This window comes from Lagopus muta, chromosome 13 (genome assembly GCF_023343835.1).
Source record: "Lagopus muta isolate bLagMut1 chromosome 13, bLagMut1 primary, whole genome shotgun sequence".
NCBI classification, from domain to species: domain Eukaryota; kingdom Metazoa; phylum Chordata; class Aves; order Galliformes; family Phasianidae; genus Lagopus; species Lagopus muta.
Window position 1 is genome coordinate 1,075,900 of NC_064445.1, and position 27,343 is coordinate 1,103,242.

The 27,343-nt window shown below is 57.6% G+C and overlaps 1 protein-coding gene across 1 annotated transcript; it reads left to right on the forward strand.

Annotated features, from left to right (window-relative positions):
- Positions 1-831: 831 nt before the first annotated feature.
- NALF2 (NALCN channel auxiliary factor 2) lies at positions 832-25,458 on the forward strand. Its single transcript, XM_048959655.1, has 4 exons — positions 832-1,607; positions 15,483-15,654; positions 15,812-22,882; positions 23,008-25,458. Exons 1-3 carry the CDS (start codon positions 849-851, stop codon positions 16,198-16,200), a joined length of 1,320 nt encoding a protein of 439 aa, XP_048815612.1. The 5' UTR covers positions 832-848; the 3' UTR covers positions 16,201-22,882; positions 23,008-25,458.
- Positions 25,459-27,343: the final 1,885 nt, after the last annotated feature.

Below are 27,343 nucleotides of genomic sequence, written 5' to 3' on the forward strand. Positions count from 1 at the left end.
GGAGTCTGGGAGCGGCTCCGCCAGCGGGGCTCGTGGCACAGCGCCGTTCGGGGAACGTCCCGGGGAAGCCGATAGCCGGCTGCACGAGCCTCGCGTTCCACCAGCCCTCTGACGGCGTGCTGGCAGGGCCGGGGGCGCAGCGAGTGACCACCCCCCCCCCCTCTCCCGTTAGCTTCGACTCTTCTTCAGCGCTGCCCGGAAACCCAGCGCTCGGGGATGGGCTCCTCCCAGGGCGGGCAGGGGGTGCGCAGCGCTCGGCCCGTGTCACAGCCGTGTCCGCGGCCGGGCCGTGCGGGGCGCCCCGGGAGGGCGGGCGGGAAGCGGCGGCGCGGAGCTGTCCTTCAGCACCACGGCACCTGCCGGCCGGCGCCGCTCCGGGCGCTGCGGGGCCGCGCGGGGCCGGCGGGCAGTGAATGGGCGGCGGGCGGCGGGGGGGCCGCGCGGGCGCGCAGGCGCAGGGCTGCGCGGCTCCTCAAGGTGTTGGCGGCGCGGCCGAAGATGGCGACAGACTGAGGGCAATGGGGCCCGGCGGTGGGTGCGGCGGAGGGGCCGGCGGGCTGGCGCAGCCCACGGGGAAGCGGAAAGCCGAGTGAGAGCGGGGCCGGGGCATGCCCCCGCGCGGCGGGCCGGGGCCGGGAGCGGGGCCGGGAGCGGAGCCGGGAGCGGGGCCGAGCCGGCGCCGCCTCCTCCTCCTCCTCCTCCTCCTCCTCCTCCCGCCGCACCATGCCACGGCCGGCGGCGGCCTGTAGGCGCGGGCATGGAGGCGGCGGCGGAGCGGCGGCGGCGCGGCGGCCGCAGGTGACATTGGCGGCAGCGCGGCCGCAGGACCCCCGCGCCGCCCCCGCGGCATGATCCGCGGCGCCTGGATGTACCCCCGCGGGGGCGCCGGCGGCGGGGCGGTGTGCTGCGCGCCGCGCCGCAGCGACAAACCCGTGGCCGACCCCGAGCGGGCGCAGAAATGGCGCCTCTCGCTGGCCTCCCTCCTCTTCTTCACCGTGCTCCTCTCCGACCATCTGTGGCTCTGCGCCGGGGCCAAGCTGCGCGCGCGGGAGCGGAGCGGCGCGGGGAGGCCGCGGGGCCGAACGGCCCGAGCGCTGCAGGAGCCGCCCGCCGGCAGCTGCGAGGCGTTCCTGGGCAACCTGAGCCGCGCGCCGGGCCCCGCGCCGTGCCCCGCAGCCCGCGCGGACCTGGACTCGGCGTGCGCCCGGCTGCACTCCCTGCAGCGCCTGCTGGGCTCCTTCGCCGGCGTGCCGCTGCGCTCGCCGCCCGCCACCGCCCTCTTCTCCTCGCCCTCCTCCAAGAGGAACTTCTTACAGGCGTACTTTAGGAACTTCAACCTCTCCTTTTGTGATACTTACACGATCTGGGACCTGCTGCGGGAAATGGGAGGCCCGGACAGCTTGGATTGCAGCGTGGAGAACCTGATGGTGGATCTGGTGGCGGCGGCGGCAGGCGCGCTGGGCGGGGAGGCGTGCAGCAGCTGCGTGCAGGCCTACCAGCGCCTGGACCAACACGCTCAGGAAAAATACGAGGAGTTCGACCTCTTGCTGGAGAAGTACCTGCAGTCGGACGAGTACTCGGTCAGGTCCTGCATCAGAGACTGCAAGGTAGGAGCGGGGCCCCGCCGCGCTGCCAGGGTTCTCTGCCGTGCGGCTGTGTGAAATGGGCCGGGATCGTGGGGAGGGGGAAGGGGAAGGGATGGGGCACCAGGCAGGGGTCCTAGCCGTGGCAGCATGGGGTGCTGGAGCTCCGGGCCCTCATGTCCCCATACTGGCCCCTAAATCCACGGTGTGGGACTGGAGCCTTGGGATGTGGCACAGTGCTGAGCATCCCCTCGCACCCACCACTCTCACACACACACACTGCAGACCTCAGGAACGCATGCAGGTTGAGTAAATCAGGTGTGGGACTTCTCATCTCTGCCTCTGGCCTGCACAGAGCACTGGGGCAGCGCAGGGCCTTCCCTGTGCACTGCTGTACAGGATGTACAGACGGCAGTGACCCGAGATGAACCACAGAGCAGAGCCCCCTCCCCATGGGCGCAGTGGGTGCTCAGACATCTCCCAGCACCTCACCCCCTTGTCCTGGGGGTTGGACTGGTTGGTGTCACCCAGCATCACCTGCTGCCCCAGCCCAGGATGCATGGTACAGGGGGCCGGGAGCTCGCTCCGGGGCAGGTATCACCAGCCCTGCCTTTGGGGCTGTACTCCAACGTGTGGCCCCATCTCCATGCCCTGCTGCACCCGTAGAAGGTAGCAGAGCCCGAGTCTTGCAGGCATTGTTGTCAGCACAGCAGAGGTCTGCAGGGCAGCCCACTTTCCTAAAGTCACAGGGCTGCTTTCCTAGCATCTCATGGGCTAGATGTTGCACCTCTTGGGCGTTCCTCTTCCTTCCCCTCCCTTCAGTGCTGTCTCCAGGAAGCTCAGCGGTCCCAGTAATTAACCTGCAGCATCTGGGTGCAGCAGGAGTGCCATAGCAAGGCACTGTGTGTGTGCATCACCCCAGAGGGCTGCAGGCACAGCATTCCTGGGAGTGGGATGGGGCTGCCCCTTGCCTGGAGCATGTCAAGGGACACATGGAGCTGCACAGCAGCTCCTGGAGCATTGTTTTCTCCTGGGGAAGCACAGACCTGCTGGGGGTGGTGCCTTTCACCGAGGGCATGGCCGTGTGGTGCTGCTGGGCTTCTCAGCACCTCCTGCATGGAGCCATTGTTGGGAGGCAGCTGGTGTTGGCATGCTGGGCTGGTGCCAAGCCAGGTAATTGCAATTTGCTTACTGAACTTCTCCCTGTGGTTTTGCAGCTCCTTAGTACTCCACTTGCACCAAAGGGTTTGGTGTTGCTGCTCTGCTCCTGGCAGCAAAGGAGGCAATGTACCTCATGCCACGTGTGTGCCAATGGTGCCCAGTGGGCTCAGCGGAGTGCAGGAGGAGATTGGAGGGATGGAGCAGGCTCTGCAAGGTGCCTGAGTATGCCCAGGGGCATGGGGACGTGGGCAAGCTTGTGTACAAACCGAGCTGGCACCAGTGGTTCCGCTGGGGAGTTCCTTCACCCAGTGTTATCCCACTGGCATTAAAGGATGGTGAGAAGAGGTTGGTTTTTTAGGAGAGCAGAAGGAGCCTGAACACAATGTATGAGGTGGGGTTTCGGCAGAGCTCCCTACTCCTGCTCCCCAGGATGGACCTCCCTGGTACAGAGACCTCGAGAGCAGTGATCAGAAAGAGAAAATAGACCTGGTCTATGGTAAGGAGGGGTTCTCACTGACTCCAGAGCACTAGAAACAGAGCCTGGCTCGGATGAGTTTTCCTTCGGTGTCCGTGGGCTGAGCATCCTCAATGAGAAAGCAGGAAGCGAGCTTGGGAGATGCAGAGCTGAAGGCAGCTCCCAACTCACCCGCTGTCACACACACTCTCCTCCTTGCAGCATCTGTGAGCACAGCTCTGGGCAGCAACAGGAGGGTGTGAGCAGCACGTGCAACCTGTGAGCACTCAACCGTGCAAGATGCAGGGAGTTTCCCATGCCTGAATTTTGCAATTGCCCACGCAATCTCTCGGCTCTCCCTCTCTTTTCAGCATCTGGTGAGCATCAGGCTGCTTGTTTGAGGTGCTTCTGTCTGCACTGAGTTGCCTGGGGGCTTTCAGCAATGGAAAGCTCAGCCCTGCCCTCTCTGTATGCGTGGGTCCAGACTCAGTTTGGTGCGTTCTGGCCCTGTTTCCTTGTGGCTCAGCAGGGCTGGGCTGGCAGCATTGCCTGGCGGGACTTTGAAACAGCCAGGCTTTGCAACCTCTGCCCAAGCACTGAATAATATCGCGTTTTCTGATGCTGCTTTTGGCTTTGTGCTGCTGGAGTGAATGCCTGCGTGCAGCAACAGCAGAGAGCTGCTGCCCAGTGGTGGCAGAATGCACGGGTCAGTGACAGCAAAAAGTGAGAGGAGAAAAATACAACAGGGAGGTGGCCAACAATCTGACCCTGCCTCCATTCATACCTTCCTGCTCCACAGCAGGGGCTGGAAGATGGGATGCCAGCAGCTCCATCCTGCTCACCTGTGCACTCCTCAGCCGCTGTCCCGCTGCAGGGCCAAGTCCTCCCCAGCAGTGATGTCCCCAGGGAGCAGCACAGCTCAGAGAGCAGCACTGGGGAACTGGGAAACAGTGAACCAGCGTGGAGATGTGGGCTGTGCTGCTTTAACTGAAGTGTGGGTGCCACTCAGACACCTGGAGGCTCCCCGTGTGTTGGGTGAGCGTGTCAGTTCTGCTGCCCTCCTCCTGCTTGTCTCGTACCCTTTGTGGCTGCGGGGCATGAGGGGCTCTGCACACACGGTGGCTGTGCTCAGAAGGGCTCTGGCAGCTGGAGACCCACAAGCACGGTGGGTGCTGTGGCCGCATCCCCCTGGGGACGCCCGGGGCACCGGGAGCCTTTGCGCACGCGAGCGATCCGCTCCATCTTTGCAGGATGCAGAGCAGGGGGAATCCCCTGCTGCTTTGAGCCGCCGTCCCGTGGGATCCTTCAGGCTGATTTTTTTTCCCTTGTTTTCTTGTCTTTCTGGATAGACAGAATGCAGCGCTGCCTCTCGCTGAGCTGCCGTGAAATGAGATGTTTGTTGCTTTAAAGGCGGTGGCACTGCGCGTGTGCTGCCCGACGCAGCCAATCGCCGCCCGGAGAGCACTCCGAAAAGCACGCATCCCCACCCTCGTTAGGGCAAATAAAGATCTATGGGATGGAGGGACTCATTAAGCTGCGAGAAACAAAGCTGCAGAGGGAGAAAGCCTGACAGGCGGGAGCTGCTGGGCGATGCCGGGCAGCCGCCTGGGCAGGACCTGTAGCATCTCAAGGCAGATTAGATTAGCAGGGCTTCTCTGAGTGCGGGGCTGGCACTGCATCACCCTGCAGCCCTGGCTCCGTCCCCATAATTTCCTCATTATCTGCTAGGGAGCAGGGCACAGCTTTAACAACCCCCCTCTCCCCTCCAAGGTTTTCAGGCAGTGCAATGAGAGATGGAGTTTGGTCTCCTCAGCCGGGACACGGCGTGGGGATGGCCTGGCTCAGCTGCACTTCTGCCCCGCTGTTTTCTTGCTCTGGCACAGGGGGACAGAGTGGAGGGATGGGAGCAGAGGCTGCAGCAGCCACCTGCAGCAGGAGGGGTCTGAGGTGCCCTGAGAGGTGTGCTGACAGCCATGACCCTGGGTAGCTGAAAACAAAAGGAAAAGTGGTGTGTCCTCCCCAGAACTGCTTTTTGCTGGTGACGGCATTACTCACATTTCATGAGGTGAACAAAAAAAATCCCAAATAAGCAGTGGATCAGTGCAGTACTTAAATTGGCAATTTTAGCAGAGGCCATATGTGCGGGCTTAGCCGAGCATGCAGCGCAGCCCTGCACGCCCATCCCCTATAAACAGAGGTAATCTCTTTCAGCCCTGCACCACGATGTGATTAAAAAGAAGGAATCTGAACCAAAGGAGCGTGCAGTTGGCGAGCAGTTGGTGTGCAGTTGCAGCAACCGAGGCACAGTTCATACACCTCATGCAAGACCTTTGAAAACTCACATCAGAGATGGGCAGGGACTTCTGCAAGTAAAACGGGAGAGGCAGAAAATGAATGGGCTGTCGTGTCGTGCAAAGGGGGCATTTTGCTGGTGAATCCCACAGGGCAGAAAGGAAAAAGGAAAGAAAACCGATCCAAGTTTCTGACCGCAGCCAGACTTTGTGCAGCACCAGCCGGGTTAGCAAATGGTGCATGGGAGGGTGAGAGCTCCGTGTCCATCGGCCGTCACCGGGCAGCTACAAGTGACGCAGGTGCCAGCGCTGCTCCAGTGCCTGCGTGCTGCAGGCGCGTGCCGTGGTGCCGAGCAGCCCTGCGCCTCCAAGCAGGACATGTGGGGCGAGGCTGGAGCAGCTCCCCGAGCCTCCGGCAGCTGGAGGCGATGGCTTTGGAGAGCATCCGGCGTGTGAGCTGCTGCTGGGCTGCGGGCAGCGGGCGGTGAGCTCAGCAGAACGTGCCCCGTGCCGGCAGGCTGCGTGCTGGCGAGCTGCTGGGCTGGAGCGGGGCCACCTCATGCTGGGGCTGTGTGACAGGCAGCCGGACGTGCTGTCGCTGCAGACGAGGGGACCTGGTAGTGTTACGCTGCCTCGTGCAGCCCCGATGCGCTGTGGCACCCCGAGGCACTGCGCCTGGTGCGGGAGCTCATGGCAGGGCGTGAAGCCCCAAAGGCAGCGGGGCTCCGTGGCGGCGATGCCCGCGGGGTTTTCCTGTGCTGGCAGCAGGCAGGATGCACCTGGGCTGTCACCGGGATGCCATTAGGATGCGGCTCATGCGTGGCTCTGCACGGAGGAAGCAGGGCTCCGCTGTCGTTTGAAGGGCAATGACTAAGGGACAGCGAAGCTGTGAATGAGACACGGAGGCTGCTTGGGTGGGAAGGAGCCGACCCTGCCTGCCCGCGGGCCCTGCTCCCCTTCCCCTTCTCTCTTCCCTGGGCTTTTGCCGATGTGGCAGTGGCATCCCTGGCAGGATTCGTGCATTGCAGATCTCTGCCCGGTGAGCATCGCAGTGCTGCTGGGGAAGGAAGCACCGCCTGCCCCACGCATCCCCGAGGAGGAAGGCACGTGCTGGGCATCACAGCTGACATCTCTGCACGGCAGCCTCTGAGAGCAGCTGGTAAATGGGTACTGGGCAGGGGCAGCTAGGAATGGGAAAATGCTGCGAGAACTTGAGTGGGGGGATAAGCCACGGCCTCCAGCTTGTATCCCAGCCCTGGGTGCTTTGGGGGATGTCTCCTGCTGGGGAGGTCCTTGCTGTGTCGCTGATGCCACGTGCAGCAGTGCTTTTTTTGTGGATCCCCACCAGTTTGCAGCAACTCCTTGCTGGGCAGCATCAGTGCATGCAATTAACGGGCGGTTCTCCTGCACAGTGATGAAGGTGCTGGAGCTGGTTGTGGTCTTGGCCTCGGTGGCATCTTGCTGGACTTCTCTCCCCAGTGCTCCCTGGGGTGGCGCCGCCATTAATCACAGGAGGTAATGAATCTTCACACAGCGCTGTGCAGTCTGGTTCTCTGCATGTGGGTGGTGTGTGCCTTAAAACCCGTCTTGCATCACAGCAAGGGGCACAGCAGTTGGGCCATGCAGGGTGCTCAACACCATCAAGCTCCTGAGCAAGGCCAGGGTGAGCCTGGTGAGCCGAGGAGACCCCTCTGTGCCGGAGAGACTTCTCCTGGCTGCAGCCTGCCGTGGGTAATTTGTCGTGTGTGGCACTGAAGTGTCTAGCCCTTATTTTTTTATATCCTATCTAATGTAACAGGATGTTCTCATTATCTGTATAAATGTTTAATCTGCTTTTGAATCCCAGCTGCAGCAGTATCTAATGGGGGTGAATTCCTCAAGCGCTCCTAATAGACGGCGGGCACCCGATTTTTTCCATCTGTCCCGACTCTGCCATCATCATCATCTTCATCTCCATAACTGTCTTTAATCACTTTGTCACTAATCAGCCAGCCAGCAGCGAGGCTGCAGCTCCCCGGCACTTCCCCAGCAGCTGCAGCAGGGAGAGCTGCTCAGGGAGGCAGCGGCTGTGCGCCGGGGTAACTTCATTGCACGTCTGGGCCTTGCTGTGACGTTGGTCTGTTCGTCCCTGGAGTCAGGCTTTGTGGATGGTTGTTGTCAATAGGAACGGTGCCTGCTGGATGCCAGGGTCTGTGCCTGGGTGCCCAAGTGGTGGGGAATCCCAGTGAGGATCAGCGGGCTCCTGCGTGTGTCCCGGTGTGTTGGTGCTGATCAGCTGCGGGGCAGCCAAGGAGGGGGGATGCAGTGATGTCCCCTCCCCCCCCCCCCCGGTGACGGTGCAGATGTGCCCAGGGAGCAGTGGTTTGGCTGGGGAGCACTGCTGCATTCGGCACACCTGGTGCACGCAGTGCCATCCATCCCAGTGTTCCCATCCCTCCATCTCTACAGCCCTGAGGATGCCCCGTCTTGGCTCCAGACAGCCCAGTCCCCACTCGCTGGCCACCAGCTGCACGTCCCTGCCTGCTGCCCACCTCCATCCCCTTCCCACACATACCTTCACGCTCCCCAGGCCGCGCTGCCTTGCTGCCCCTCTCCCCTCTCAAGCCTGGCCAAACTCCTTCTAAAAGGGGACAGAAAGCAGCTGCCAGGATTTACGGCCGCCCCTCTTGCTGCGTGGGAGCGCTGCTGCCTTCTGCCTTTGCTCTCGGGTTCATGTGCATCTGAAGTTTCTCAGGACAGCGCCTGTCTGCTCCCCGCGTCCTGCAGCACAATGGGGCCTGCTTCTATAAGACTCAGTGTGCATTTTGTTTGCGTTCAATACATTTGTTTTACAGCACTGCCTGCAGGCAGCCCACCAAGACTGGGGCCACTTTGTCCCAGACGCTGCCCGAGCGTGGGCAGAGGGGACGGAGCTGGCTGCGGGCACCAAGCGCTCCGCCGGCATCACAGAGGCATGGCACAGACTGGGGTCTGCACTCTCAGGAGCTCTTCCACCCCATCGAGTCCCCACTGGGAGGAAGGACACGTCTACCCCAAGGTGGCATTGAGTAATTAAATGGCAGTGTTGTTTCTTAGCAATCAGAGTGGTCTGAAGAAGTGGGGTGGTATCAAAAGCAGGGGCACATGGCCAGACCCTGGTGGCAGCAGGGCCACCGTGGCAAGGCTGCGCTGGGCAAACTGGGGGCTGTGATGGAGGAGCAGTGGTCTGAGGTCCCACGCTGCCTGGTTCCTGCACCGGGCTGCCTGCTGTCAGTGCAGGGGCTGCTGCCTCTCCCGTCATCCAGTGGTGACGTTAAGGAGCCGTACCGTAAGGTTGAGGTGGTTGAGGTACCCAGGGCTGTGTCCCCAAAGTGCACACCCAGCCTCATTCCCAGGGGATGCTTCCTGTTCTGATACAGACTGCAAATAAGAGCGATCCCTCATTTGCTGGGATGAGCGTGGGCTGAAGTGCTGCTCTGTGCTCGGTTTGTTGGTGCTGAGCTGGGGCTGAGCCGAGGGGATTTCAGTGCTGCCCTGCACAGGATGCATCCTGCAGCATCAGTGCTACGTATGGCCCCAGGTCTGTCCTTCTCATGTCTTTCTCTTTGGGTGAACCAGACAACCTAAGCCCCACGTTTTCCCCTTTCCCAGCATCCCCACAATGGTCAAATGCGTGCATGCATGTGCAGAGATCCAGGGGTTGCTATTCCCCTGTCCACGTGTCTGCATCTGATCTGCGGTGCGGAGAGAGGATTTCTCCGAGCAGTGGAGGTGCATGGAGGTCGTGCTGAAAAGCTGCTTTCTTTGAGTTTTGAAAGAGATGAGCTCAGGGGGCCACTTATGTCTCTGGCTTGCTCTGAGGAGGGTTTCTTACTAGGGAGGCTGTATCATCTATAAAAGAAAGGGCTTTATGCTGGCTTCTTTATTCCAAGAACTGGGCATTCAAGTGAAGATGCTAAAAGCGTGTTTCTTCCTGCAGTCACGAAGGTCAGCAGTGCTGGGAGCAGACGGACAGTGCTGTGGGGTAATCCTGGGGTGGTGAGGCTGGGGTGAGGTCTGCTCCTGGGGTGCAGATGGCTCTCCTTCATGGTGCCGCCGCCCTGGATGAGACGGAGGATGCTTGGCTCCAGCACTGTCAGCACCAGGCACGGGAAAACACCGTAAAAAACAGCATGAAGAAAAAAAAGAAACTGCACAAAGTTGTGTTTTTAGTTCCCCCCCTCCCACCCCAAAGCAGAGCTCGTGAATGTGGCAGAGCCAGGCTAACGCGGCCACGGCACAGCTCCGGGAATATCAAAGTTACCGAAAAAACAGCTGTTCCCGATATGATGTGAGCACAGCCTATAGCAGGGCTAATGAGAAAAAAATACAACGCTGCTTAAAAAGCTCGACATCGTTAATGTCAGAATTGCAGGCAGCGGTAATTGAATACAGCGCTAATTGGACGTTGCAGGCTGTGTTTGTGACTCCTGGCCGGCCGCTAGCGAGCATTCCCTTAATCCTCTGCCATCCAGGGGGCTCTTCTCTCCCCCTGCCGAGCCCTGCTTCCCCCGCTGCAGCCTGATGTGCCAGAGCTTGGAGAGGTGCCCAAGCGGCTCATTAGCAGTACTCATTTCCCTGTGTCCAAGATTAATGAGGCGCAGCCACTCCAGATGCTCATGGCAGGCCGTGGTGGAGAGGCGAGTGCTGAGAGCGGCTCCTCCGGTGCGGGCAGCTCCATCTTCAGGATGGGGACATGGGGCACCGCAGGCACGACCTGCTGGCTCTGGGTGCAGTGGCACTGCTGCTGTTTTTGTGGCCCCAGAGACAGACAGCTGCCATGAGCTCAGTGGCACCAGCAGTGAGGAGGAGGAGGAGGAGGAGGAAGGGCACGAGCGCAGAGCAGCGTGCAGAGCAGATCCACCCCAGCGCTCCTGGATTGTTCTGCAGAGCTGACCTCGGTGCCTTCTCCCAGCACTGCCCAATATTACTGTGATTAAGTGCTGCTCTGAGCAGCTTTGCCAAGCTCTAAACTCAGGCGTGGTTTCTCCAAGCCCCCAATTTGCCTGCAGCTGGCAGAACAGCTGATTGCAGCCACTCCTTGCCGGCCTCCTGTGCAGCAGGAGGGCAGCATCTGCTCACCTGCACAGGGACACACTGCCTTGCTCAGGCACAGCGATGGCAGCAGGTCTGCCTTGTCTTTGCAGGGCAAGATAGATTTGCAGATGGATTTCCTGCTTTTTTCCCTGCCCTCGTTGTCTCTCTCCCCTTCGGTCTGCAAATCCCTGTGTGGAGAAGCAGATTTTGAGCCACAAGCAGAATTTCCCAGGACTCATCTCCAGCTCCGTGTCCTGCTCTGGTGGGAGAGCAGCTGCTTGTTGGGTTAATTACAGCCATTACCCGGGTGAGTGCCAGGGATGCTCCTCCATCCCTGCGTTGGTCCTCCCAAACGTAGCTGGGATAGTCCAACAGCCCTCACTGCTGTTGGCAAAACACTGACATCAAAACCTATCAGATTACTTCAAGACAAACAAACGAACCATTATCTGGTTTTGCGTGGAAATTCTCAGGGAAAGGCTGTCTTTTGGGGGGGTTCTTGTGCACCTCCAGGATTTGAGTGCAGGCAGGTAAGCTCACCTTCCTCACTGCCTATAAATGGGGCGTCGGGTGCTTGCCCCTTTCCTCAGCAGCAGAGCTCCGTGTCCTTTCATGGTCATCCAGGCAGTGCTTTGAACTTCTGGGAGACCAGATCGCTTGTATTCACTTGGATGGGCTGGAGATCGGCCAAAAGCAAAAGCAGAATGGAAGAAACACCCACCACAGCCCAACTTGCTGCCTACAGAAACGAGAGGACAGGGAAAAATGGGCGAGCTCTCCGTGGTGAGTCAAGCAGAGAATAAATCTCCACCTGTCCTAAATTCTCACAAGTCTATTAGAAGAGCAAGAGGAAGCAGGCTGCATGAGATAAGCCCAGAGGTATCGAAAGCTGCTGAAAACCTGAGCTGTAAGCTCAGTGCTTAGCGCAGGGAGCCGTGGCTGTGACGGAAAGATGCTGGAGCCTTCTTGTTGGCGTGCACCAAATCCTGGAAATGCCCAACGCTCAGCCTGGCTGGAGGTAGAGATCAGCCTGGCTGATCCCACGTGCATCCTGCATGGACCTCACACATCCCTCAGCTGCTCCCCAGCCCACCAGTGTGCCCCTGGGTGACTCGTGGCCATGTGGAGGCTGGAGGATGGTCTGGAGGAGACCATGGGTTTGAGTGGAGCTGCTTTTCCTTCTCTCCTAGCATGGTCAGGGCTGGGGCAGTGCTACTTAGGGGGCAGTGTGGTCGGTGGGTCCTGTCTGCTCACAGCTGGGGTGGTCACTGCTTCTGAGCAGCAGTACAGGAAAGAGACACGGATGATGAAAGGGAGGGAAGAAATGTGACAGTAAATCAGTCAGGCTCGCCTAAGTTATGACTAAACGGGGAGTGTGATACATCTGCAAATATTAGAAATGTGTAAACACAGAGGAGGGAGAGGGATGATTTATGGGATGATTGAAGGGAATGAACTTTTGGATGGGAAAATGTAGGTCAAGTAGTGAGGAGAACTTGCAGGCATCGAGATAACTGCCGGCAGCAGGAGCAGCTCCTCCTCAGCAGTGGGGCTAAATGCCATGGGGGAAGTGGGGACCCACTGCAGCAGGGTGATGTTGTCCTCCCAGAGCAGAGCAGGCCACGTGTGGGCCGTGCACTGCGTGTGCAGTTTGGTCCCTTTCCTGTTCCTGCACCATATGGGGGTGGAGGCGATGGTTTGCTGCTGTGTGCACGGCTGGCGAACGCTTCAGCAGGATCTCAGCGTAACGCAGCGTGCTGGATAGGAGCTGTGCTCGTCACCTATTTGCTATTTATTATTTGTAACCATGGAGCGTGGAAGGGAGTGTGCAAGAGAGGCTTCAGTGGCTTTCTGTGCTGTGTTGTTGGCAGGCTGGCTTCAGGGGAAAAGCCCAAAAGATCGCTCACAAAAAGCAAGTGGTGAGCTGTCTGGCAGCGGATCTGTGCTTTTAGTCCTGGCGTCTCAGGCTTTATCTGCTGTCTTCCAGGCTCACTTTTCATAGAATCATACAGTCATAGAATGGCCTGGGATGAAAAGGACCACAGTGACCATTCTGGTTCCAACCCCCCGCTGTGTGCAGGGTCAACAACCAGCAGAGCAGGCTGCCACATCTAGCCTGGCCTCGAATGCCTGCAGGGATGGGGCATCCACAGCCTCCTTGGGCAACCTGTGAACAGTGCCTCAGCACCCTCTTTTGCCCTGAGACATTTCATGAGCTTTACCTAACAGTATGGGAACTGCTGAATCACGGCCTGAACCTCGGATTGAGCACCTGGGGTGAGCCATGAGTCAGCCCTTGGGAGCACAGGTGAAGGCAATTCTGTGCTACTGGAAGGGGTGGAGCCTGGCTGCACCTCTCCTAGACCCCATCTAAGAGCTGACTGCCAGTGGGGAAGGATCTCTTCTGGAGATTGCTCCTCTTGGAGTCTTCTCAGTGAGCTCAGGACATGGGTAAGCTTTCCCTCCATTCTTCTTTAGTATGATAACCTGTTTAGCCTGACTTTCTTGTACATTTCTTAATTGTAACATCCATATATTCATAGATCATGCACTAACACACACTGCGTGCAGCTCGGCTGCTCATGGTGCAGTCAGCGCATCCTGTTTGTAACCCCAGAAAGGCTCTGGCTTTCAGGAGAACTCATCCCACCCAACCTCAGCCATTTGGAGCATCTGATCTATGCTGGCTGTCAGGCACCAAGCCCTGCAGCTGCCCAGCACTCAGCCTGGCTGGATGTAGTGTGGGGCACTGAGCTCCTGGCCGGCCCCACGTGCGTCCCCACGGGCCTCACACATCCCTCAGCTGCTCCCCAGCCCACCGGTGTGCCTCTAGGCGACTCATCCTCAGCAGGGAAGGAGCAGCACCTCCTATACGTGCAGCCCAAGCCCCTGCCTCAGATGACAGCCGCAATAACGAGTTTATTTTAGAAGGTCAGAAATCAAGTCCCGAGCACCTAGCGGACTGAAACGCTTCGACTGGGGCACGTCTGTGGCAGGGGATGCATTTCATGAGGCTGCTGCTCTCGCTGCCTTTTCTTCCTGTTGCTCTGACAGCCGGGCCGATGCCCGCTGCCCCCGGTTCCCCGGACTCGCCCGCTCCGTGCCCGCGGAGCGCAGTGCGTGCCGCCCGTGCCCCCTAACGGGGAAAAGGGGAACGCGCCCGGCCGGGCTGCACGGCGCCGAGCCGTCGGCGGGACGGAGCGCCGGGATCCCGCTTCTGATGCGGACTGCGTGCCCGCCTGCACCCACACGTCAAGGCTGTGGGGCAGAAGTGGGGACTTGCCGAGCTGCAGGGTCATAGGGTGGCTTAGATTGGACCTTACGGATCATCTGTCTCGTCCTGTCCTGTCTGGCCAGTGGATGCTTTCTCCCGTTCTCCTTCCTGCCTCATTTAACATATCGTTACCTGCCGAAATGCTTAACGGTCTGCTGAGTGTCGCCGAGGTCGCACTGCAGCAGTGCTAGGCGCTCCTTTTTCTGAGCAGAACCCACGTGCCTGCTGAGCACCGCGGGGCAGCTCAGTGCGATGTGCTTCCCTGGGCCTCGTCCTCCCGGCTCCCCGCTGCCCAGCGCCGGCCCTGAGGAATGCAGGCTGGTTATCCTTACCTGCAGTCCTATAATAGCTTATCTGCAGCCTTACAGAACCCGGTCTGCAGCCCTTTAAGTCCATGTCTGAGCCATGGAGAAGGAGGTTCAGGAGAAGGAGGAGGCGGTGGGGTTGGGGATGGGCTCACTGCCCATCTCCCCTCCTCCTCGGCCCCAGAGAATGAGCTCAGGCAGATGCAGATCCAGAAGCAGAGCTCTGAGCTCTCCCTCCTGGCCGTGTCCTCGTGGGCTGATTACAGCCAGTCCCTCCTCTGGAGCTGTTCCACTTTGTCTAAATAATTAACATCCAGAGGGCCAGAGAGAAAAAGCAGGGCTGCAGCTGGAGCTCCACTTCCCAGCTGAAGCCCTGGCCACAGGGCTATTGCCTGCTCCATGTATTGCGTCCTGGCCCCCAGTAAATTTGTTCTGATGAAAGTTTCAGCAAAGCACGCTTCCATGAAAATTCTAGTTTTCATGAATTGGCATTTTCCAGGAAAAAAAAAAGGGGGGGGGGGGGGGGGTGAAAAGCAATAGAAAGAAGTTGCCAAGCATTTCCCAACCAGCATTAATCCTGAGACACTACTATGGTCCAAACAGACAATGATAAGGATCTATGGAAAACATGGGGAAACAAAGAAGAGATGTTTTTAAAGCCTCCAGAAAATAAAAATCCAGCTGGAAGGAGGGGCATGGGGTTTATCCCAGCACGCTCAGGAGGGACATTCATTCCCTTTGAATGGCGGGGAGCCCTTTCTAGTTGGTTTCAAAGGAAGTTGGATGTGGTCATTAATGTGACCTTCATTTTGTTGCTAAATGATACGTTTGTGGATGAGCTGGAAATGCTGGGGAGGTGCAGCCTGAGGAAGCTCACTGCTCAGAGCTCTTCTCCAGTGCAGATGGGCTCTTTCCCCCGTGCCCAGTGCCTGGGAGATGTGGGGCTGAGCTCTGCACTGTGGCCATAGGGCTGTGCCCGGCCCCACGTCTCTGCAGCTACAGCAGGCACTGAGGTGGGCACGACTGTGTGCTTGTGAGTGGCTTTTCCAGCAGGCAGAGAACTCGGAGATGCCCAAAAGATGGGCGGCTCCATGGGGAGGGCGCCAGCAGCTCGGCACATCCCTGCCCATCCCGTGGCTGGTGCCGTGTGGTTGGTTCACTTGTGTGGTGATTTTTATTTCATTAGATGAGCTCTGCAGCCTCTCAAGTTCTCCTTTAGTCGGTGGTTAGCTCAGTAAGCAGCCCAGACGTGCCGACAAGAACTTCCAAGTGAGATTGGGGCCCTCTTCCTGCTAACCCAGCTCTCTGCATCTCTGGGGTGCTGGGGAGTGACGTGTCCTTCTTGGTGACTTTCTCTAGGCTGTCTACAAGGCCTGGCTGTGCTCCGAGTATTTCAACGTGACGCAACAACAGTGCCGACACCGGATCCCATGCAAGCAATACTGCCTGGAGGTGCAGACCAGGTGCCCGTTTGTGTTACCGGACAACGACGAGCTGATCTATGGAGGCTTGCCTGGCTTCATCTGCACGGGTAAGAACAGCGGGGCTGCGAGGGATGGAGGTGCACCTCACAGGGGTGCCCGTAGAGCTTTATGGTCTTGAAGTCTCTTTGGGAGGGAGGGAGGGAGGAGGAGGTTCCTGGGCTGGGTCCCCTCCGTGCCACCGCACTGACCCCGGTCTTCCCACAGGGCTGCTGGAGAGCCAGCTGCCTGAGGAGGAGGCCAAGTGCTGCGAGGTGCAATGGGACTCCTGCGACCACCCCCCGGACAGCAGCTCCGACACATCCCCCAAATCCACGGCGTCAGAGTCGCTCCATTACCACCGCCACGACCCCCACCTCCATCACCAGCGGCAGAACCACTACCATCTCTACCACCACCACCAGTACCACCACTCCCCGTCCTTGCTGCCGGTCTCCGCAGGGTCTCGCCTGGGCAGCAGCAGGATCCGGCTGTGCGTGCTGGTTCTGATGCTCCTCCACACCATGGTGTCTTTCTCGAGCGTGCACGGCGGCGGCGGGGGGCTCGGCCCAGAGACCCTGCCCTCCTTGGATGAGAGCGTGGCGCGGGACGAGTGATGCGGAAGGCAGAGCCGACCTCCGAGAGGAAACGCCAGATCTTTTTCCACGAAAGGGGGCACATGCTATTCCTCCAATGGGAGGCACGGGATCGGGGGTGACGCACACAGACACACCCCCACACATTACCCCCAAGAGCTGCTCGCCGCGGGGCATCCCCGTGATGAAGAGTCTCTAATGCGCACAGGGCTGCGGGACTCGGCGGTGAGAAGGGTTCAGTCAGCAGCAGCCAGGTGGCTCGGTGTGGGGCGGGATGGGGAGTGGAGGGGGTGGGACCCCTCGGGAGGTGGCCCCATGGGTACCACATGTGCCTTGGGTACCCACCAGCTATGTGCCAGGAGCGTGGAAATCAGCCTAACCCCCATTTCTCTTCTGTCCATAAAGCCCAGCACCCCGTGGTCCCAAATGGGTGGGAAGGTATGGAGACAGCATCTCTCCGCAACCCTCCTCTTCCCGTCCCTGGGGAAAACCCAACAAGGCAAAGCAGTCCCTACACGGCCTGGCCGGGCTTCTTCTGCTGCTGGTGGTGCTGGTGGGGCTGGAGGATGCTGCCCTATGGTGCTGGTGGGGTCGGTGGGGCAGGAGGATGCTGCGCTGTGGTGCTGGTGGGATTGGTGTCGCTCGGCCCAGCGCTCCCTGCTTTGTAACATGATGGTTCCATTTACCATCTCTTGCTTGCTTTCCCCATGGGAGAGGCTGCTCTCGGGGAGGCGTTAGGGAGACGTGGTGAAGCTGAGGGTGTCTTCAGCTTGCAGTGGGATCAAGGCTGGTAACAATTGGATGAAAGGCTTCAGAGGGCATCCTTCCATGCTTCGCGGCCACAAATCATCTACTGGATGGCAGAAGGACTGGGTGAAGGGCTGGAGAAATCTGGCTGGTAGGGATGGTCTCCCACACAGAGCAGAGGCGCTAATAAGGCCCAGCTGGAGAAGGGAGTTCTCCCAAATGCTTTTTATCAATAGTTGCCCCCAGATCAGAGAACATTGAGGAGCCCACCCGGGGCAGCGGCGCTTGCTCAGGCAAGGTGCAGCCTCAGTCAATGCAGACTTTTTATACCTGAGTTCAGCATTTCTGGGCCCCAAACAGACACCAGGTCCCTCCCTGCCACGAAGCTCCCAAATTCTCCATCCGCCCACAGGGCTCTGCAGGCAGCACGGAGGAGGTGGGGAAGCAGGCTGCAGACAGCTGCAGGGCGCTGCGGTCACAGCACGGGTGCACACCTGCTGCTTCCATCCCTGCCCCTTCAGGTCAGCTCAGGGTAGGGTCAGGGTGGCCCTGTGGAAGGCATGAGGATTGTCCTGCTGTGCCCAGACCCGTGCCAGGGCCCTGTGGAGCAGTGGGGAGGTTCAGGGCGGTGAGCATTTCTGGTTCCTGGTCTGGCGAGGTGAAGCAAAGCCCACAGTGCTGCTTCTGACCTGGAGGAGGGCAGCACCAGGAACCTTGCAGGAAAGGCTGCTCCCAATGTTTCCAGCCCATTCACAGACCAAAGAGGCTCTGAAAAGCAGCTGAATGTGTGACTTGTGCTTCGACTCGAACCTCAGAGCTCTGGGGAGATGTTTACACACTACCAGTTACCTGTTACCAAAGTCCTGAGGATGCAGAGCCCATGGACTTGTTGTGCAGGGCTGTCGGGCAGGAGAGCTCACGCCTGTGGGAGGCACAGAGCGTTTCCCAGGCAGATTCTATTATGGATGGCACCCAGGATGGATAGGTAGGGAGATTCTTGTTTGAATATTCACGGCAGCATCCCTGTATTTGCAGTCTGGTTTACACCAAGCTGGGAACTCAGACGTGCAGCAGCTCAGCAAACAGGAGTGGGGCCGCTCCGTTCGCTGCGGCACCGCGGCGTTGTGGGGAAAAGCGAAGGCACTCAGCAAGAGCGAAGGAGGGAGAGCAGCCGCGTCCCATTCCTTCTTAAGGAAATGAGATTCTTCATGTACTGCCAAGAGTGAAGCTGATTCCAGGCACCTCTCCCTGAGATAGGCTGTGTCCAATCTGGGAGAAAGCGTGGCCCTGCATCAGCATGCGGCCCTGACTCAGCTCTGCTCTTTCTCTGCCCGCAGCTTGCTGGGGGTGCTGGGCCTCTGCCCCATGGCTACACAGAGTGACAGCAGCGGGGACAGCTTGGGGACGCTGCGTTTGGGTGCGGGGATGGGGATCCTAGGCAGGGAGCAGCCAGCTCAGGGTGCTGCTGTGAGGGGCCGTGGCATTACCTAGTGTGACTACGAGGAAAGTGCTGAGTCTTCACAGAGCGGGGCTGTTGGAAGGAGTTCTTTTATTTAGCAAGTCTGGGCTGCTGTCAATAAGTTCTGTGGTTTTCGGGCACCATATGCTGTATTCAACGCTTTGCCAATGGCGTTAAACAAATCCAGACGTGGCTGTTTGAGGAGCGGGACGGAGCAGCTGGGAGCGGTGCGTGGCGCAGTCTGACACTGTAGGGCCAGCAGATAAGAATCTTCCCTCTGCCCTGACACTGCAACCCCGATAACCCTCCGCATCAGCCTTGGCTAGAAGAGAGAAGCAGAAAGCAGACCGGGTGCAGGCTCAGCTGATAACCCCACGGTTCCCCTTTCAGAGCATCCCCAGGGGAGCGCAGCCCCACGCAGCCCATGCAGGAATTCAGCCCACGGAGCTCCTCCTTTCCTTCCACTCACCGATCTGATTTCTCCCCCCCGGTGCTGGGGGTCGGATGGTGCTGCAGGGATGCGGCCACGGCCCGTCTGCTGCGCCAGCCCTCTGCACCGCGCTTTAATGTCGCTGCCAGTTGTACAAATTAATTAAAAATAACTGAAGAAAAATCCCAAAGAAAGGCCCCGCTTCCTCTGGTGAAGATTAATCATTAGTTGAGCCTTTTTCTTATGAAAATACAGATCCATGGTAGCCCCAGGCAAAAGATTCCCAGGGAGAGCCCTCACCATTCGTGCTCTGAGTTAGGGAAATCGCTTTGAAAGCATCTGACAACTAAAGCAGAACATGTTGAGTAACTTGGCAACACTCTGAAAACATCTTGAAATGGTTTTTGTTCAACACATTTTGCTTCGCTTCAATAGGAGATGTCAGGGCAGTTCATTCACTGCCGCTCAGGGCTGCGGGCGATGCCGGGAGACGGCTCCTCTGCAAAGAACTGAGAGCCCCGATCTGTGCTGCTGTGAGCACAGGGGCAGGGTGGTGCTGCCACGTTGGAGCGGCCCGGAGCTCTGCACGGCTGCCTGTCTGCACCCTCATCCCGCATCCCCTCTCCTTCATCCCACGTTCTGCATCCCACGTCCCATATCTCTCATCCTCCATCCCACCCACGGCAGCCCTGTTCCCCGCTGCCCTCCCTGCATCCTTGGATGCCCGTCCTCAGCTCACGCTGCAGCACGATCTGATCCGTGGCCACCACCCCAGGAAGGAGCACCCCCAGAAATTAAGAGACAAATTTGAAACAGAAAAATTATCCGGAGAAAACGGCTGTGAAAATCTATGCAACATGTCCAGCAATTTTGTTTATAGGTTTTTTTGTTTTTGTTTTTGTTTTTTGGAGCTGCCCTATGAATTTCCATCCGTGGGAGCATAAATCATTATTCCAAGTATATTTAGAATCACAGCACGGCCCGGGTTGCAAAGGCCCACGATGCTCATCCAGTTCCCTGCTGTGTGCAGGTCACCAACCAGCAGCCCAGGCTGCCCAGAGCCACATCCAGCCTGGCCTTGAATGCCTGCAGGGATGGGGCATCCACAGCCTCCTTGGGCAACCTGTGAACAGTGCCTCACCGCCCTCTGAGTGAAAAACTTCCTCCTCATATCCAACCCAAACCTCCCATCTCACTTTAAATCCTCCGGCCCTGCGCTCTGGATCCCGGCAGCTCAGGGCCTTCAGGCTCCATCTGGGTCATTCCTCAAGCATTCTGTCACAGTTCCTTGCACACACAGTGTTGGATGTCCATAGGGTTGGGCTGCAGCTCAGCTCGGGGCACTGGAAATGGTGCTGTGTGGTTCCCACCTCCCCAGCATTCAGAACATGGGCCCTTCATGGCCGCCCCATTGCAGGGATGGCTCTAACTTTGCTTGCTGTAAAGTGAAACTCACCCTCCGAAATTTTTCAATATATTTATTTATTTACTTTACAAATTGGCTCCAGCTTATGAAATTTGGGTTTGGTTTTGCCATTTTTAAATGCATTTATTTGGGAGCTGTCCATGCTTGAATTGCAAAACAAAAAGCCGTTTCGAGCCAGATGGCTTTTTGGGTTGTTTCCTTCTTCTTTTCATTTTGAAATGTATCAGGAGGCATATTGATAATTAGCACTAATTTTTTTTTTTTCACATTCAGAAATGTATCCAGAACTGCCCTTTCCCACAAAACGTTTCATTTTCCAAAAAAGAAAGAAAGAAAGAAGAACAAAAATCAATCACACTTTTTCTGCTCGCAGTTGGAACTGGTGGCGGTGGATTTGGAGAGAATAGCAATTTGTCAGGAATTCCAACCAGCTCGACTCAAAATAGCAAAACAGCACCCAGCCGTTTCTCGGGGGCAGTGGGCTGAGCAGCGCCGTGGTGAAAGCAAACTGGAGAGCTTCCTTCCTTCCTGCCTTCCTTCTTTCCTTCCTCCCTTCCTTTTTCCCTTCTTTCCTTCCTTCCTCCTTCCCTTCCTCCATTCCTTCCTTTCTTCCCGTCTTTCCTCCTTCTTTCTTTCTCCTCTCTTCCTTCCTTCCTCTCCTCCTCCCTTACTTCTTTCCTTCTTTCATCCTTTCCTTCCTTTTTTCCTCCCACCCTTCCTCTCTTCCTTCTTCCCTCTTTCCTTCCTCCCTTCTTTTCTTTTCCTCCCTCCCTTCCTTCCTCCCCCTCTCTTCTTCCCGTCCTCATTTCCTTTTTTTCCTCCCTCTCTTCCTTCCTTCCTCCCACCCTTCACCTTTTCCTTCTTCCTCTCTTTTCTCCTCCCTTCCTATCTTCCTTCCTCCCGTCTTCCCTCCCTCCATCCCCAGAGCTGCAGACCTGACGTCCCACCTGTGGCTGCAGAGATGCTCCATTGCAGACACCACTGCAGCCCCGGTGGCCGTCGGCCTCCCGCAGCCACCCCTGTGACCACGCTCCGTTCTTCCCCAGCCCGTTGCCTCCCAGCTCCTCCCGACCCGCACATCACTCCTCCGGCACCGATGGGAAGCCCTCAAACCGGAGCGTTGTCCAGGGAGTTTAAATAGGAAGGAATCAGACCCGCGGGTCCGGCAGGGAACCGCAGGGCTCACGGGGAAAAGCAAGCGCTGCAAAGAGCGACCCGAGGGAGCAGAGGGGAGAACAGGGGCCGGGGCGGCCCGTGGGGGCTGATGGTGACCGAACCCTTCTCACGCGCTCGGGGCCGTCGGTGGACGCGGGGCCTCGACCTGCGGGGCCTCCCGGCGCCGCGAGGTGAACCAACCATCCTGCTGAAGTCAAAGTACTTTCTAATTCCCCCCCCCCGCCCGGTTTTCTCTTTCTTTCCAGCTTTCGTCCTCTGCCTCCCCCCTGCCCTCCCTCTGTTCCCACCCCCCTTCTGTTTCTCTTTCTCCCCTCTGTCATAAGAAAGTGACTGTGTCCTCGAGGGGACGGTTTTCTTATGCCATTTTATACACTGTGCTTCATGTTTAGAACTTTTTTGCACTAGTTCCTATTACATTTATTTTCCAAACCGGTTTGACAAAAAACAAACAAACAAACAAAAAACCAACAAAAAAAAAAAGACAAAAAAAAAAAAAATACAAAACCAACCGACAAAACCAACACAAAACCATGCTATAATTCCGTTGTATTAAAAATATTATCCTACTACTCTCTGTGTTCAATAGTCTCTGTACCTGTAATGCTTTCAGTTCTGTTGTATCCGGGGCAGAGGTTTGCTCCGCTCCTTGTTTAACCCAGTACGGAAATAAAATGTTAAGAGTTGACGATCCCCTGCCGCTCTCTGTGCCTCGCTCGGGGCTCGCAGGTCCGCGCTGCGCTCCGGCCGTGGCTGCCGGCGGAGCCGGGTCCGCTTTCGTAACCTTCCTTTGTATTTCTTTTGTTTCTCGCCTTCGCGTTTCTTGCCACGGGGCTCACCTCGGAACAATAGGGGCGAGGGCTGTCACCACGAGATCCATCACGGAGCAGTGACTAAGCCGGGGTATCCGAACGATGCCCGGCTGAAGCCCACACCCGCGTGTAATCTGGAATTAATTCATCTGCACGACAGATCGCGGCACGCAGCGGAGCCGGGGCTCTCTGCCCCAAACGGAGCGCTGCGTGCCCGCCTGCAAAGCTCTGAAGTTACGCTTCGGCCGCCCCCACCCTGAGCTGCGAGCTCTGAGATCGGGAAGATGGAGAGAGAGAAGGGGGGAATTAAGGATAAAAGGCGATCGGTGCAGAAAAGACAACCGCAGGGTGCTGGAGAAGCAGATGGGGAAAAGCGGGGGCACTAACGGGGCACGGGCAGCTGAGCGGGGCTGGCGCCGTACTGCTCAATGCCGCGGAAAGCCCCCGAGCTGCTGCACGGCGCAGGGGGCAGCAGCTGAGCACAAGTGTGCTAACAACCTTCCCTCCCACAGCCGTCTGCAATTGCCAGCAACGAGCCTTACCGCATAGATGTGCTGCTGGGGCACCAACCCCCCTTCGGTTTGAAGAAGCAAACCATCTGCGTTCCTCTTGGAGGGCGCTTCAGAAGCAGCACGAGCTCCGTTTGGAGTTCCCAGGTAACCTCGTTGCTCTGGTGTGGTGTCACGGGGAGCACTGGAGCTGTGATGCAGCTTGGTGGGTCCTCAGTCCTAATGCTCATTGTTCTGGTTTGTTCCATGCTCGTCACTTTGATCTTACCAAGAACCTGGAAAGCAGATGTGTGCAGGTAGAGCCCTTGCTGTGCACTTGGGTTCCTTCACACCGCTCCATCCCTCCCCTCTTATTGAGGAGGATCTGCAGAGCCCTGCGTGAGCCCTAGGCTGTGCTGCTGGCACAGGCTGTTTGGAAGCCCACATGGACCAGAATGAACCACCTCCTCCACCTCCCTGGCCAGGTAAGGATGTGGCCATTTGTCACCTGGTGCAGAACTTGCTGCTGTTTGGTGCCTGGAACAAATCAGGTGCTTAGGAAAGGGAGAAACTCTACAAACAGATTATGTAAGAGGGGGCCATGCCACTTTCCTTAGAGCTCCCTCCTGTAGGAGGTCAGAAGTGTAACCTGGTGCCCCTGACGTATGAAAATAAGGCCAAATCAAAATGGTCTCCACGAGGAGAAGTGTGCAGGAGCTGCTGGTGGAGAAGCATAGCTGTCAGCAGTGGGGGGTTCTCCTATCACTTGGGTAGACGGGACCATGCTTAGACTCAGCAAAGCATACATAGGGGTCTATGTCCAGAGCAGCTCTCAGGTGCAGTCAATGGGCTGAGGACACAGTGCAATGCATTGTGCTTCTTGGGAGATGAGCTGAGGGTCAGCACTTCCTTCAGGCCATGAGCCACCACGTGAGTCACAGAAACGTGGAACGTCCCAAACTGGAAGGGATGTACAGGATCACAGAGTCCAACCCTTGGCTCCACACAACACCGCCCAAACCCTATGGTTGAGAGTGGTGTCCCAGCACTCCCTGAGGTCTGGCAGCTTCAGGCTGTGCCTGCTGCCCTGGGCAGTTGTGCCGTGCCCACCGCCCTCTGGGGCCTTCCTTTGACTTCCCAACTCAGCTCGCCGTTCCCTCGAGCCCCATCTCCGGGCATTCACTCCGCAGCACCGCTCCTGAAGCGTCGACGTGCGGTTAATGGGATCTGCGGGGATGGCGGCAGTGTCCCTACGGAGCAGCTCGGGATGCTGCGGGGCCGTGCGGGCGCTCCCATGATGTGCAGTACCACGCCTGGCCGCCAGGGGGCAGCACCGCGCCGCCCGTAGGTCCCACCTGCAGGGGCCGGGCTGCGCACCGCGATGTGCGGCACGGCTGGGCGCGGGGCTCGGCCTTCCCGCGTGTCGCAAGGAGGCATCGGAAGGAAGCGGTGCGGTCTTCAAGCGCGGACATCATCACGCCAACATCACAGTTCTACTCCAGAACCTTTTCCGAGCTCCTGAAGCTGCTTTGTCTCCTCTGCGTGTGCGGCCGCTCAGAGTTGCGAGAATTGGGCTGTGTGTCACCGTGGGTTCCATCACTGACATCAACGCTTGGACACGAAATGGTGAATCCCAAAGTGATGCCTGTGAGCCGTTGTTCCCTGCACTCCTTGCTCTGTGCTGAGCAGGGAGCCTCTGGCTGTTTCAGGCCCTCTGAGCACCAGCGATGCTCAGAGCATCGTGCCCTGCTGCTGGGATGAGCCCTTCATCATCGGTTCCTTTTCATCTCTATTTGGTTTTGTTGAGGATCAAACAGGTACCTTGTGTTGAGTGATGGGTTCTGTGGCTGGAAAGTTGGCGTGATGCCTCCTCAGAGGACCGATGAAACTCTTGTAGCTGGAGCTGAAGAAATTATTAATGATCGTAATTTCCCACAACTTTTGCCTGGAGGACTCCTTTGTTCTCTTCTTTGTCTAAAAGTTGTGTGAAGTAAGAGCTCACAATTTATTCTGCATTAGCAGCCCCTTTGCCATAGCAGAGCAGGCACTGCCTGCATGGGCTGTAGGTGGATCCATGTGAGATCTCTGATCCAGATGGGGCTTTGCTCTGCTTTTCCTGCCTGGGCTCTGCTTTGCTTTACTCATCACCCAGGCACCGCACGTGGCACTCAGCATCCTGACTGGTTTTGGAAGGAAGGCTCCATCACATCGATGTTCTCAGTGAAGGCAACATCAGTGCCTTTAATTCAGCTTTATCTGAATTAACTCTAACCGCTTTCTTGGGCTGAAGCTGTCTTCCCTTCTGCAGCACAGCTCCAACCAGGGAAGGTCTGCCTCTAGTTGCCATCCTCAGCAAGCCGCTGTTCCTTGCTATGTAGGCCGTGGCACTCTGAGAAGCTCACTCCTGGTGAGGGTGATGGAGAGCCTTCAGCTGGTGAAGGTGAGAGCTCAGAATGAGATTCTGGAGGTGAATTTGGTGGTGCTGGAGAAGCGGTGGCTGTGCTGTGCCACCAGGTGTCCGATGCTTTGTGCTGGGACACCCAGCCCTCACGCTGCCCTGGGGCAGCATCCTGCAGGGAGAAGTGCAGGAGGTGCTCTCTTCCCTTTGAGGAGGGCAAGGTGATGTGCTACCAAGGATCACGGAGCCTCTCTGACCCGCTAAACCCAAAGGATGCTGGATTGCATCCAAACCGTCTTCACCGTGAACAACCAAGACGAGGCCTGAACAGGATGGCAGGAGCTGCTGTGTGCCAACGCTGCGTGTGGGAGAGGTGTCTTGGCGTCACGCTGGGCGCATTGCCCACTCACACCCTGCCCCCAGCAGTCTCCTTCGTGCATCGGTATGAAACGATGCTCCCACCCCAGGGGCGTTTGCTCTCTGCAGAACCCACTGCTGCTCTGCCCCCTCTGGGAGCACTCCTGCTCTTCCCCGCAGGGAAGCTGCAGGTAGCCCAGCCACGAGCATCTGCTGCCAGCCACCCCGTCACATGTTGGCATCCGTCACCCTGTCAGCGTTCAGCTTTTCTTTCCTGCTGGAGGAATGGCTGCGGCTGTGCCAGATCCAGGAGCTGTGCTTGGGGTGAGCCCACGTGCAGAGCTGTGACTGCGTTGGCATCGGCTGTGGTGCAGCCGGGAAGCCAACGAGAACCTCTTTATATAAACTCTAAGGTTTTTTTTTCTTTTTTTTCATAAAAGCCCTTCTAATTTGTACCAAAGAGGCTGGAGCACGCCCTTGGGACTGGTAAAAATAATAATAGCTTAAGTGGTAGAAGACTGTGAATTTGAAACAGAAGGTTATGAGACTTAAAAGTATTACAAAAACGTCAACATTGTATATCAATAAGCGTAATTTAGATATACAAAGAGATAGCGAAGGCTCAAACAAAGAACTGTCAAGTTTTACCTCTTCAGATCTCCTTGAAACGAAGCAGATGTCTTCATCCAATTGATCCGAGAAGCCGGCCTTCGCATCCAAAAGCATTTCATTTAACATCACAAATGAATTACTCATTACAAAAATTACATGGTTTGCTATTTTTTTTTCAATCTCTTTTTTTTTTGTTTTGTTTTAATTCCGAGATGAAACACACATGTTGGTGTTGGCTGCTCCAGCACAGCGCTCCCCAACGCTGGGAACAGGGAGCTGCGGCCGGGCGATGGGGGGTGGAGACGAATGGCTCTCATTACAGCCCTATCTGTTGGCTGCCTGAAATATGCCTCCTAACAAGCGGTTTAATTGCGAGCGCTGCGTGCCATGACGAATGGCTGCCGCCTCCTTCCAAATCCTCCACCGGCCGTCCAAGCGTCCCTCATCAAACCCTGATCCAACGCGGAGTCTGAAGAGGAAATTGCTGCTTTAAGGCCGTGTTACCACGGGATATTACGTCTGAGCCCTGTGATCTTCCTCCTCGCATAAATCTGTGGCTGTTGGGACACATCTAAGAACAAGCATTCGGGCTTTCCTTGCCCGGGTTATTGCTGGCACGCTGCGGGTCCTGAGGCTGCAAATCACACAGCCGGGAGCCTCTGCCCTCAGCTGGCTGTGACCACAGGGTGAGCAGCAGGCGGCTCTGTGTGCACCTGAGGGCTGCTCCTGCTTGGGCTGCAATTCCTAGGATTTGCCTCTGTGAAGGTGAAGCTTTGGCTCCTCACCCTGAGGTGTCCTGGAGCAGGAGTTATCCCAGCTGCAGCTCTTTGGGCAGCTGCTTTGCTGAGGTTCGTCTCACCTCATCTAGAAGCAAGGCTGCAGCCCTGTGCTTGGTGCACCTGGGCTGTGACCTCACTTCCAGCCTTCAGCTGTAGGGTGGTGCACCATGAAGTGCCCTGGAAACCCTTCGCCCTGTGGTGTGCATGCATGTTTCAGCCCTTCTGTGCCTTTGGAGGCCACGGTGCGTGGGGAATAATTTCATTGGGACCGTATCTCCAAAGAGGTAACCTGTGCCATGCATTAACGGAGACAGACGTCAAACAGACAAAACCATTTGCAGAGGAAACCACAGCATGAGCCCCAGCCTGAGCGCCGTGTGCAGGGAGATCCTGCTTGGAAGGAGCTGCTCTGCTCTGCAGGGGTGAAGGTGCACCTGGGGGCCTCCATCCCAGAGGCAGAGAGGTGGCTTTCCTGCAACCAGC